At 39.9% G+C, this 13,480-nt stretch overlaps 1 protein-coding gene across 4 annotated transcripts in view; it reads right to left on the reverse strand.

Moving 5' to 3' along the window:
* Positions 1-1,418: 1,418 nt before the first annotated feature.
* The window catches only part of LOC117508496 (muscleblind-like protein 1), a 262,264-nt gene continuing 250,202 nt past the window's right edge, over positions 1,419-13,480 (reverse strand). For 2 of the 4 annotated variants that reach the window (XM_034168271.1, XM_034168269.1), the window contains 3 exons: positions 8,251-8,342; positions 7,890-7,963; positions 1,419-3,747 (listed from right to left, as the gene is read on the reverse strand). In XM_034168271.1, coding sequence (XP_034024162.1) covers positions 7,907-7,963; positions 8,251-8,342 — 149 coding nt within the window. In that variant the 3' untranslated portion in view covers positions 1,419-3,747; positions 7,890-7,906. Of the gene's footprint in view, positions 3,748-7,889; positions 7,964-8,250; positions 8,343-8,364; positions 8,422-13,480 lie in introns of those variants that run through there. The other 2 variants (XM_034168270.1, XM_034168272.1) reach the window with 2 other exon arrangements.

Raw genomic sequence — 13,480 nt, forward strand, 5'->3', positions numbered from 1 at the left:
GTGACAGAAGATTTAGCCATGAAAAGATTGGCAGTGAAATTCATGCTGCTGCTGACGGCGGCGCAAAAGCGCCTCCGTGTTGGAAGTCTCACAGGACATGCTGTGACATGCCCACCTCTTCCACAATTTCTCGGATAGTCACACGACTGAAAGGTCCCTGAAAGCCGTCTGAATCATCCAAATCATCCACCTGGCTGTCGCCCAGTTTCTGGCAAAATTTGATGCGGTGCTGCTCCAGTCGTTCCGTCATTTTCCTTGAAATGAAAATCCGCAGAGCGCACTGCACACATCCCACACAAAGGCTTCTTACCAGAAAATGATGCAATCGACAGGCGTGAAAAAGTTCACGCATGCGCACGAAGGTTCAAGGTTTGCTCATGCAAGCACACATGATTCAAATCCATCAGGTTTTTGCAAAAAATAAAAATGTCTGATACTTTTCTAACAGACCTCGTATTGTAAGTAAATTTAAGGTTCAGAAAGCTGTTGGTTTAGATCAATTACTGTAGGTGGCCCATGCATTTATCTTTCAAGAATGTGTGGGAAATGGAGTTTCAATCACATAGCATTATCATCAAAGGTGAGTAGAGTGCTCACAGGCTTGATTGCTAACAATGTCTCAATAAACTGGTCTACAAATTTTAAGAAGTTGTCTGCTTCAGAAATATAATGTGCTATTTATGGTGGATTTTGGGATGCTGAATTCAAACATGACAATAAAATGACTGGCTTGCTACTGTTTCTAAGATAATGAATTTAATTATTTTATTTTTTTACATTTTAAGTCGACATAATTATATTGTGTTGATAGTAGAGTTTTCCTGACAAATCATATGCATAGGTCTTTTCATGTTTCTCTGACTGTTGAAATAAAAATATTTCACCTCTTTTTTTTGTAACACTTTAAAAATCATCAAAAGATAACTCTTATTAGCATAGTAGTAACATATCTTAAAACTAGAGCCAATCAACCATTCATTTCAAACATCATTTTCATTCTCAGTGGCCCAAAATTAGTAAAGTTTGACTGCATTTATTTCAGAAGCATTTCGACTGTAGACCAGTGATATTGATGAAAGTTGCAAAAAGTGAAATTATTCTTTAAATTCTGCCATTTGCTGTTCAGTTTCATCGACTAAAAGCACAGCTTACAAACATAAAAACTATACTTATAGCTATATGGTGTTTGTGTTGCAGGCTTTTGAACTCCAAGTGGTGAAAATTTTGTGAGTATATTCTGAGGAATCTTTTATAAATAAACCACTAGTCTATTTTTGTATTTATATATATATATATATATATATATATGAATATATTTTATTCCATTACATTGATAGAGTACTGTATACTGTAAATACTTCTTCCTGTGTAACATGTTTTCTTATTTAGTATTAATGTGTGGTGATTTTTTTTTAAGGTATACGTATTTCCTTTAACATGCAAAGAGACAGGACGTGTGGTAATTGGTTGGGCCTGGATGGGCGTGGCCATGATGAGTAGGCCTGTTGCTAGACAGGTTCGGAGACCAGACAAACCCAATCAGGCCTTTACACTGGAGGCGAGTGCACGCCTCTTCCGGAAGGTTACCTGGCAAACTACAAGCTGCTGACAAAAAAGAAAAGCAACAGTTGGCCTTTTCTGAAAGGGGTGAGAAAGTGTGAACTCAGTGCCCTTTTATGCAAGCAGTTTTGTTAAGCCGTTCATAAGATTTTTTTTTTTTTGTTATCCTAGCAAAATTCCTTGTTGTTATAGACATTTTTTATTCAAAATAAAATCTCAATATACACAATTCTCTCTTTTTTGACTATGTACAGAAGTGCAAAAAAGTCAAACTTTGTCACCTTTATCACATCAAGATTCTCATTCTTTGTTGTTGTTTGCAGTTGGATAAGTCAGAACGAGTGGTTCCTTACTCACCACGTTCACCTATCCTACCAGCAACGCCCTCAAAAAAGTGATCAAATATGCAGCTTGTTTTCCAACATGGCCCAATTTCCAGGGAGTAGAAATATTAAAACAATAGTCACTATTTGAAATGGTTACAGTAGAAAATAACATCTTTACTCTAAACATCTAAGAACTAGAATTTTTTTAAATAATAGTCTTTTTTCTTATATGACTAGTTACAAACCTTACAATCATTAAAATATTACTTGGTTTATTGGCATGTGTTGCCACAGTGACAACCTAGCCTCTCTGTTCTATTATTTCATCACTGTTAGATACTCATATAAAACATCTTTGTTCAAAGAACACAAAAGACTAGAGAACTGAATAATATGCATACAGCTCAACAATATGCATAACATAGAAAATACTGAGTTTACAATCATACTAAAAGGAACATTACACGGAATTTCAGGAACCTGTGCAGAGGAACACACAAACACACACTTTACCTTATATTCACAATAAGAAAGAGAATTATAATAAAAACTCAACTTTGAACTGAATATCAAAATATTGATACTCTGTTCTAAAGCAAACTACAAGAAAGTTAAGAAACACACGGACAGAAACGAGTGACAGTTACACAGTGTGGTGTGAGTATTAATGTGGTGTCGTTTAGGCAACTGTATGGTTGACAATGTTGCATTGTGCTGACCCGATGGTACATTCTAAGGCTTTGGATGAGTAATACAATCGTTATATATTTGCCACTTTCCCCATTCTGTCCAGCAATTAAATACTCCTGAAGAACACTCAGATCACAACAACAAGAACAACAACTAGAGGTCTACTCTAAACAGCTGATCCTTCGCTGGGCTCACGAACAAAACCCAAAAATTTATTTTATATATATATATGTTTTTTTATTTAGCCCCACTAACCTCACAATTTCACACAACAGTGACACAAAAAAAGACTTTGGCTGACTGGAAACAGTTCTCAGGTAAGACTGAATAAACAAGGTTTCTTAAATATACTGAATCTATGCTGTCAGTCTGGTTTAAAATATGGATAACTGTACAAATGAAAAATTGCATGGTGATCATCAGATTTTCAATTCGTCTCACAGCAGTTTGAACTCAATGCTGTGTTCTCTCAAAGCCATTTCAGAGTTGTCATATCGTCAGCACCCTGCAGTAAATCTTAATTGTGACGATCAAGAGACGATGTTTGTAAGGTGACCTCATCGGATGAATATTAAAGGGAACTGTTGATGTTAACATTTTCTATCACTGTGTTTTTGACATGTATGGGATGTTACAGGGATGCCTTTACAGTCAAAGTCATGGGCTTGAGACAGACACCTCACAGACATTCAGTTGCTCTTTTTCCTCTGAACACACAGATGTAAATTCCCTTATATTTTAACAAAACAAAATAAAAAATCATGCACATTCTATTCAGAACACCTTAACTTCTTTTTTCATCACAACTGAAATACAAGGTGCACCTTAGTGTAAACAAATGAACACATTTAAGTCAAGGAACAACAACCGATGAGCGCAACCAAACTAAGGATGATTCTTGGTCAGTGGACGTACCACTCTACTCATACAATCACCTCATGTAAACATTCAAAGTGTGTCCGGTGAATAAAGGTAACTTGCCTCTACAAAGCAAAAGGTCTTCAATGTAAATGATGTTTTTTGTGTAACTGTGTGTGTGAACTAGAAATGAAAACAGTCCAAACAAACTCTACCTCCTACACTAACTTATTCCAAACCGTTTCAGAATTGGTTTTCCGTGTTGCTGTCAGGCATGAAGGGTGATCTCAACACCAGCGAACTCCAGTTTCATCTAGAAAGAGGTTTAAAAAGACATAATTAGAAGTGATGAAGCTACCGTGCAACAAATCTCAGCTGTTATTGGATTTAAAGTGAATCTGATGTTAATTGCGCAGCGCAGTCTCGTTTGAGGGCGAGCGCTAAAGGGGTAGAATATGGTGCATATGATGTAATTTCAAATGCATGGGGGAGGGGGGGTAACCACTAAAAACTAAATACAATATTAATGACATAAAACCTTTCGAACATGAAGACAGTCCAATTGGGCAGTGCAGTCTCGCTCGAGGGCGGGTGCTAAAAGTGTAAAATATGACTCATATGACATAATTTCTTTACTTCCGGGGACGCAAATACGGCACTTTCGCTGAGATTTTGGGCTAATTACATGCAAACAAAGTGAAAATACAAAGAAAAAGTGACAATGTGGTAGAAAGTGGATATGTGTTGTGGTTTGTTTATGACCCGGAGCTCAAACGTGTCGAGGCAGCTGTGCAGGCGAGAGAGCGTAACTACTCTGGTTAGCTGTGTAGGCTAACACTTACCGACATAATGTCTCCTATTTGCCTTGTCTTCCCTTCTCCACTGGGAACCAAAAAAACCCTGCACTTTTCGCGACTGTTTTGGTGAAACAAAACAGTACACCATTTTCCAGTGTGAAGTTATGCTGCATAGATACAATTCCAATTCCAGTGAAGTTGGGATGTTGTGTGAAATGTAAATAAAAACAAAATACAATGATTTGCAAATCCTCTTCAACCTATATTCAATTGAATACACCACAAAGAGAAGATATTTAATGTTCAAACTGATAGACTTTTTTTTTGTTTTGTTTTTGTGCAAATATTTGCTCATTTTGAAATGGATGCCTGCAACACATTTAAAAAAAGCTGGGACAGGGGCAACAAAAGACTCGGAAAGTTGATGAATGCTCAAAGAACACCTGTTTGGAACATTCCACAGGTGAACAGGTTAACTGGAAACAGGCGAGTGTCATGATTGGGTATAAAAGGAGCTTCTCCAAACAGCTCAACTGTTCACAAGCAAAGATGGGGCAAGGATCACCACTTTGTGAACAACTGCATGAAAAAATAGTCCAACAGTTTAAGAACAATGTTTCTCAACATTCAATTGCAAAGAATTTAGGGATTCCATCATCTACAGTCCATAATATAATCAGAAGATTCAGAGAACCCATGTGACAAAACCGATGTCATTGTGTAAAGGATCTTACCGCATGGTCTCAGGAACACTTCAGAAAACCATTGTCAGTTAACACAGTTCGTTGCTGCATCTACAAGTGCAAGTTAAAACTCTACCATGCAAAGAGAAAGCCATACATCAATAACATCCAGAAACACCGCCGCCTTCTCTGGGCCTGAGCTCATTTGAAATGGACAGATGCAAAGTGGAAAAGTATGCTGCAGCAGGCCCGGTGCCAGAAAAAAATATTAAGGGGGCGATGAGTTTATCACAGGGGGCGGGTCCCCCCCCCCCCAAAAAAAGTGCGCACCGGAGGGTACCTGCCTCTGAGCGTGTGTAATGAATTGGGTGCGCTCCTAGAAAGCTTGTGTATTTAGGCTACACTGTTGTAAGAGACTGACTGAGTAAGAGTAAAGAGTGATGACAGTATTTTTTAATTATTATTTGAATGTATAGACCCTCGGTCAAGTGTTCTCCTGCATACCACAAAACCAAACCAACAACTGATCTAAGAAACGACACGAGACAGTAGATTAACCCCACATACAGCCCTCCATCACAAGCGCAAACACAGCGCAATTGGGCATGACAGTCACACAACAGGTCAAAGATAAACCTTTCATGTAGATGTACAGTGGTCCCTCGTTTATCACGGGAGTTGCGTTCTAAAAATAGCCCGCAATAGGCGAAATCCGCGAACTAGCTTTATTTTTTACAATTATTATAGACGTTTTAAGGCTGTAAAACCCCTCACTACACACTTTATACGCTTTTCTCAAACAGGCATTAACATTTTCTCACTTTTCTCTCGTGTGTAAACACTCTCAAAGTTCAAACCTTAGTAGAAAAATAAGACCAACCTGTTTTCAGGCCCAAACATTTGTTTGAGAAATAAAAATAGAACGTTTTCCTATAAATAATTATGATGGCTTTTAGAACTAACAAATTTAATTTTAACGATCAACGTACGAGGTTGGACACATAAGAAATTATTAATAGTGACTGACCAGTATTTCACAGTTCCTCTGATCGTGCCTCTTCGTCCTGGCGCCGCGCTACTGTCACGCCTTTTTCCACTCACACCTCGCTGCAGATGTCTTTTTCCGAGTGAAGAACACAGTTATGGGTAGTTGTTGGCGCTCTTTTTTCTTCTGGGCGAGAAGATTCTTATAAACAGACACGCAGAACACAATGCGCGTACTCTCCCTTCGCGGTGCCGCAACAGGTGTCCCGTCATCTCGACAGAACACCGGTCTGCTCGATGACGACGCAGAGCACAATGCGCTGTAAAAAAAAAAAAAGCATGCAAAATTGGACTAAAAAAATCCGCGAAACTGTGAGGCGCTATATTTTCCAGTATTTCTTTTTCTTTCTTTTTTTTATTTTTATTTTTAATACCTCTCACATTCTTTACCAATCTGCTCTGTGTAAACCGGATACCATCAGATCAGAAGATAAGCAGTGCAGGACCTGGTAGTACTTGAACGGGAGACCTCCTTTGAATACCAGCGGCTGTGTGTGTTTCTCCAGGTTACACTAGAGTTGCGTCAATAAGGGGATCCAGCGTAAAACTTGTGCCAATTACCAATGCGTATCTGGCTCTATCCGCTGTGGGGACTCTGAACAAAAAATGAGAGCAGCCCAATGGACAACAACAACATTTCATTAAAAAATTCAGACATGTAAAAGCTAAAGGGTACACAGACTTTGAGCACCATTGTAAAATAAATAAATAAACATAAATACTGACAAAAATTTCTGTGACATTACTGCAGACCTTGCAGATGTTCTCCAAACATAATTTCCAGAACATTTGCAAACATGCCTAAAAAATTACTACTAATTCTATGAATATACCTACAGTACTACTAAGAGTATTTTCTGATGCCATGCATTGCCACATCCACCACACCATAGAGCTGCCCAGTGTTGGATATCAACCACCCGGGCAGAAAACTGGTCCATTTCCACCTCCTGAATTTAACCATCTTTCTGTGCAGTCAGTCAGTTAAGCATGGACATCCATTTGGCCATGTCCTGTTGCTAGGGTCCTCAACACTGAGGACATATATGTAGGTACCTATATGCTGGATCATGTCCAGAGAAACATCACATGTGGCCAAAATGTCAAAGCTAGTGTTCATTGTTTGACACAAAGTCATTCCAGCAGTACCCAAGAATCCTCCGAAGAGTCCTAGTACCAAGGACATCGAGTCAACACCTCAGGTCACTGCTTAGTGTCCAAATTTCACCACCATAGAGTTGTGAGGGGAACAAAAGCTCATGCACTTCCCTGCTGAATTTTTGAATTCACTGGGAAAAAGTTGAGTTTCTGCCCCACTCCACACAGCGCTCGTAGCACCTGTGGACAAACTTGCTATGATGTTTAGCACATTTTTGGAGATCACACAAATTTTAAATTTATTCCAAAGATATAGCAATAATAACAACAATCATAATAATAATAATCATAATAATAATGTTGGGAATCAACTTGCATAATTAATTTTGGACAACAGTTCTGGATAAAGTTGCACAATGATTATAAATCCATATCGCATAAGCACAAGGCTGCAAAATGTTTGATCATTGTTGCTGCAAGACAATAAAATATTTTTTGTAACTGGTCCCTAGTTTCAGTAAATTCATGGATTTCTATCTTTGTGATGATGTCTCAGGTGTGAATATGTGGATTTTGACATTTAGGAAACAAAACCCATTTGGGAAAAAAAGCAGGAGTTTCTATTTAAGCATGATGCTATTGCACTGAAGAAGGTGGCGATGTTTTTGGCCAAAAACAAACAAACAAAAACCTTCACAAGAGCTTTGCTGTTGCAAAATATCCACGCTAAGCAACTGCTTCACATATCAGCTTTTGACTGACATTTTGGCTGTTTAAAGCTCTTCTGGTCCAAATGTAGGATGTGAGAAATTGGAATGAGATGCAGTACATACTGTTCTGACTGAGACTCCTACATCTGGGTCACATACTTGTGACTAGTCAGATGGTCTGCAGATATTATTGGAATCTGATGGAAAGGGAGAAGACATGAACAGAGGGAGAGAGAACAGAGACACCAGTTAAAGATGGGCATCACTCTGTTGTCAAATCAGACTGAGATGATTTAAAAAAGCACAGATCTCACGTGCTCTCATAAAGCTTGCAAGAAAAATTGGCCTCATGCAGCCATGCACTTTTTTCCCCCTTAACAGGCATGTGGAAGTCATTAGATTAAAAATAAATCAGTAGTAGATACTCAAAGCAATCAGCTGATATGAGAAGAGAATACACGGAGGAGGCAGGAAAGGAGCAAACCTGATTGGCTGTTGCAGTTGCAAAGGGAACACTTGTGGCAGATGTGGTGGCTGCAGACACAGTGGCTGGAGTAGCACCGTGCATCATGGGTACTTGGAGGGAAAGATCACACAGGGAGTTGAACCAGAGCAGTTTGTTCACACTTGGTTTAGTGTGTTTGTCTCTAAAATGCTAATAAACATGAGAGAAGATTGTTGAAAGTTAAAGCTTTATTGCTTCACTACACATATTTGAATTAAGCCGCTTGTGTTGAAGCGAATAAATGAAACCGTTAAAAAATTATATACGCATGTTGTCAATCAAAAGTATGATTAATCACATATACTAATACTAATAATAATAATAACAACTTACACAATCTTTACCTCAAAGTAAAAACAAATCACTGCTACATCCATTAACTTAAATAATTTGTAAAGCAACAAACATACAAACTAAAAATAGGATTGCTTAAGTCCTCACCCCTTTTAGTTAAACACAAATACATCAATTTTAGCGTCAACTGGATATAGAGATTCCAGTCACAGCTTCATGTAGAGTGTTGCAGTAAAAGATCATATTAAGCTCATATTACACTCAGATGAAATACCATGAAATCACTATGCCATAAGGCCACAGGCGAGACTTGGGTCTTGAATTCATTTATTAATTTTACTAATGCATTTTTCTGTGAGGCTCAGCCATCAAGCTATGATTTATGAAGCAACAGGCAAAAGTTGCATAGGATGTGAGCTTCCCTCAGAAATCTTCTTAACAATTTGAGACAGATTTGCCTTATTTATTTATAATTGCTTTTAATTTTTATTTGATAATCTTAAATAAAACATACTGGGGTTGTACAAACCAGTGCACTCTTACTGCCAGTTCAAAGCCTGGTGTTGCTGACTGAAAAGGCCCCCCTAAAAATGGGTCCCCCTGCCTTCACTGCACATGCGTCATTTCGGAGTGTCAGCAGCAGTTCACTGATTATCGCCTCATTCCTGCTTAAAACTGCACTCCAGTCATCATCTATCTCAGCGGCATATATCTGAAACTTTTGTGCAACAATCATTTCCACATAAATTCAGCATTATTTCATAATAAAAGACGGGGGAGTGATCAAAGTGCCACAGCAGCAAGTTTGAGTCTGACTCTCTGAGTCTGACTCTTTACACCCAAAGCCATCAAAGGGAATAATGTGATTATTAACCATCAGATGACAAAGTACAACCTTTTATATCATTCTGAAGTCAGTTTTAAGGAGAAACAAGGCTGTTTTAAGCAGAAACAAGGTGATGATTGGTGAATTGCTGCTGACGCTCCGAAATGACACATGTGCAGGGCAGGGGGGATCAATTTTTAGGGGATGCTGTTCAGTCGGCTACATCGGATAAAGAGGAGGGCTACATCAGGAAGGACAAGGTCAACGACAAGGCTAACAGTGACCACCACAGGTACTGTTGGCCAAGGAGAATACCAGCAGAAGCTGCTACTGATGGAAAATGGAGGAGAAGGAGAGTGGAAGCATAGGCCCAGAGGCAGTAGGAGAGAAGCACGAGAACAGTAGAAATGTGGAGGTGAAAGCTGCAACTATGTTGTTCAATGCTGTCACTATGACTGTGAAATGGACAGCGGTAGCATGTGATGGAGAGGAAAAAGGTAGATATACTGTGTATACAAGAGGCCAAGTAAAGGGAGGTAAGGCCGGGAGCATCGGAGGTGGGTTCAAGTTGATGTATCATGGTGTGGATGGGGGGATAAATGGTGCAGAAATAATCTTGATGAAATAGTAAATTAAGAGTGTGTTGAAGGTGAAGTCAGTGTCTGATAGAGTGATGAGTGCGAAGCTGATAGATGTCATCAGCACATATTCCCCTCAAGTAGGGGCGAAGAGCTGAAATGTGTTAGAGGAAATGCGTCCCCAAGGAGTAAACAGTGGTGACTGGAGCAGATATCAATGGGCATGCTGATGAAAGGAACATAGCAGATGAGGAGGTGTTGGGTAGACATGGTGTCAAGGAGAGGAATTTGGGAGGGCAAATGGTGGTCGAAATTGTAAAAGGACCGAAATTACTGTCATGAAGTCATATTTTATGAAATAGGAGGCGCACATGTTGATGGTACAAAAACATACAGCACAATAACTGTCATCTGCAGCAGGGGACAATGGATAATAACATGGCACAAATCACTTTAAAGTATTAATTAGACAATCAGCTTTTTAGCAGGAAATAGGAAACACTTGATTTTTTTTGTGATATTACAGCTCAGTTTCACTCTGAAATATCACACAAATCTGTGATCAGATGTTGGAACCTGCAGGAAGAAATCTGCTGTCTGAAATTGAGGAGAGAGGACAAACAGACACTGAGCAGTGATGACCAGGTGCCAGATGGCTGCACAACTGGTAAATGGTGAGGGAGACGGGTAGGAAAGTACTGGGTGTGATATCTGAACAGAGGAAGGAAGACAAGCAGACTCGGTGGTTGAAATGTGTAAGTACAGGAAATATAAGGAGAAACAGGTTGGCAAAAATTAATTGTGATGACAAGGGAAATAACAGCAGGCAGGAGTACAAGGAGAAGTGGTGTAAAGTGAAGATAGATGTGGCAAAGGATAAGGAAAGGGCATATATCAAGCTGTAGGTAGCACTGAACAATAAGGAAGGAGAAACAGACATGCACTGATTACCCAGACAAAGGGATCATGCTGGAAGAATGTACAGCACATTAGGTTGATGAAGGATGCAGATGGAAATATGATGACAAGTGGGGAGAGTGTGTTGAGAAGGTGGAGGGTGTACTTTGAGGAGCTACTGAACATAGAAAATTCAAGGAAGAGAAGGTTGGATGATAAGCAGAGTGTGAATCAGGAAGTATAATGGATTAGTAAGAATTAAGTGAATTTTGCTATGAAGAGGGTGAAGAATGGAAAAGTACTTGGTCCAGATGACATATTAGTGAGTACATGGAAGTCTTTAGGAGAGACAACAGTGGATTTTTATTTATCTATTTATTTTTTGTTACCATATTTTTAACAAAATCTTGGAAAGCGGGTGAATGCCAGATAGGTTGAGGTAGCATGTACTGATAGAGATGTATTTATTTTTTAATGAATAAGGGTTTTATTAACTGCAGAACACAGTTATGGGAAAAGATACTGGAAGCTAGATGGAGAGGATAGGTGAAAATATGTCAGCAGGAATGATTGCTTTGAGAGGGTTCCTGGAGAATTATAGACAGGGCCAGCAGGAGTTGCATTGTGTGTTTGTAGATTGAATGAAAGCTTTAGACAGCGTGCTGAGAGAGGACACATGGTATTATAAGGGAGTGGAAAAGCATTTGATGTCCAGGATATATATGGGGACAATGTGACAGCAGTAACGTGTGAAGTAGGAATGATGAACAGGTTCAGTGTAGAGCTGGGGTTGCATCAATAATCAGTTCTGAGCCCTTTCCTCTTTGCAACAGTGATGGATTGTCAGACATAATCCAACAGGAGTCTCCATGGACAGTGACATTTCTAGGTGAACTATGATTTGTAGTAGAGAGCAGGTTAAGATGAGCTTGGAGAGGTGGCAATACACTCTGGAGAGAACAGGAATTAAAGGCAAAACATGAGCATGATGAACTATACGAGGTCTGTGATAAAAGTAACGGACCTTATTATTTTTTTCAAAAACCATATGGATTTGAATCACGTGTGATTACATCAGACAGACAGAACCCTCGTGGGCATGCGAGAGTTTTTTCACGCCTGTCGGTTACATCATTCGCCTGTGGGCAGTCTTTGAGTGAGGAGTGGCCCACCCTCTCGTCGTTTTTTCATTGTTTAGGAATGGCTCAGAGACTGCTGCTTTGTTTGATAAAATTTTTTTCAAAACCTGTAAGGCACAACTGAGTGGACACCATTCGATAAATTCAGCTGGTTTTCGGTAAAAATTTTAATGGCCGATGAGAGATGTTGGTCTGGTAGTGTCGCTTTAAGGATGGCCCACGGCGCCTGACGGCGATCTGCGCTTCGAAGCGGCAGCGTCTCGCCGTTTCAAGTTGTAAACTTCCACATTTCAGGCTCTGTTGACCCAGTAAGTCGTCAGAGAACAGAGAACTTTCAGAAGTCGGCATGAGGAGTTTATTCGGACATTCCATTGTTAACGGACATTTTGTAATGAAAGAACGTGCGGGCAGAGTTGCATGTCGGGCCGGACCCGACCACGGGGGGTCGCGACAGGAAAAACACCTCCGTTGGAAACGTTAACGGGCAAGTTGAAACATGCCCAAGCTGTTAAACAAGTTCTCAGTTACTCACTTGTTGAAAGCCATCAAAAGCCGCCTGAATTTTACAAATGGTTTTCAACATGGAGGTGTTTTTCCTGTCGTGGCACACACAGATTCGCCGAGTCATCATGGAAACGACTCGGCGAATTTGAGCGCACGTCTTTCATTAAAAAATGTCCTTAAACAGTGGAATGTCCACATAAAGTCCTCATGCCGGCCTGTTCTGAATCTTCTCTGTTCTCTCACAACGTCCTGGGTGAATTAAGCCTTAAATTAGAATGTTTTCAGGTCGAAACAGGCCGACGACGGTGCCTGGAAGCGCTGCGCGATGTCCCGCTCCGTGGGAAGTCCTTACAGCGACAGAAACACCCCATAATCTCTCATCAGCCGTTAAACTTTTCACCGAAAACCAGCTTAATTTCTCGAATAGTGTCCACTCGGATATCCCTCACAGGTCCAGAAAAAATGTTGATAAAGCAACGCGCGCCGTCCGCAGCGGCTATTCAGACAAAGAGATTCCGACGGGCGGGGTGGAGCACTCCTCACTCAAGGCCTGCCCACAGACAAATGACGTCACCGACACGCGTGAAAAAACTCACGCATGCGCACGAGGGTTCAAGCTTGTCTGACGTAAAAACATATGAATCAAATCCATTTATTTTTTGAAAAAAATAAAAAGGACTGCTTTTTTCGTCACAGACCTCGTATGTATGTGAATGACAGGAAGGGGTTTAAAATTATGCAATTGTAAGGAGTAGAAGTGATGATGGTGCTTGAATTAAAATATTTGGGATAAACTGTTCAACTTAATGGAAAGTGTTACAGAGAAATCAAAAAAGAGTAAACAGGCAGGGTAGTGGGGAGTTACTGGAGTGATTTGTGAGAGCGGTGCATCTGTGAGAGTGAAAGGCAAGTTTGTGAAATTGTAGTACAAAAAGACAGGAGGTGAGCTTGAGGTAGCAACTGAATGAGCA

Source organism: Thalassophryne amazonica, chromosome 4 (assembly GCF_902500255.1).
Source record: "Thalassophryne amazonica chromosome 4, fThaAma1.1, whole genome shotgun sequence".
NCBI lineage: Eukaryota > Metazoa > Chordata > Actinopteri > Batrachoidiformes > Batrachoididae > Thalassophryne > Thalassophryne amazonica.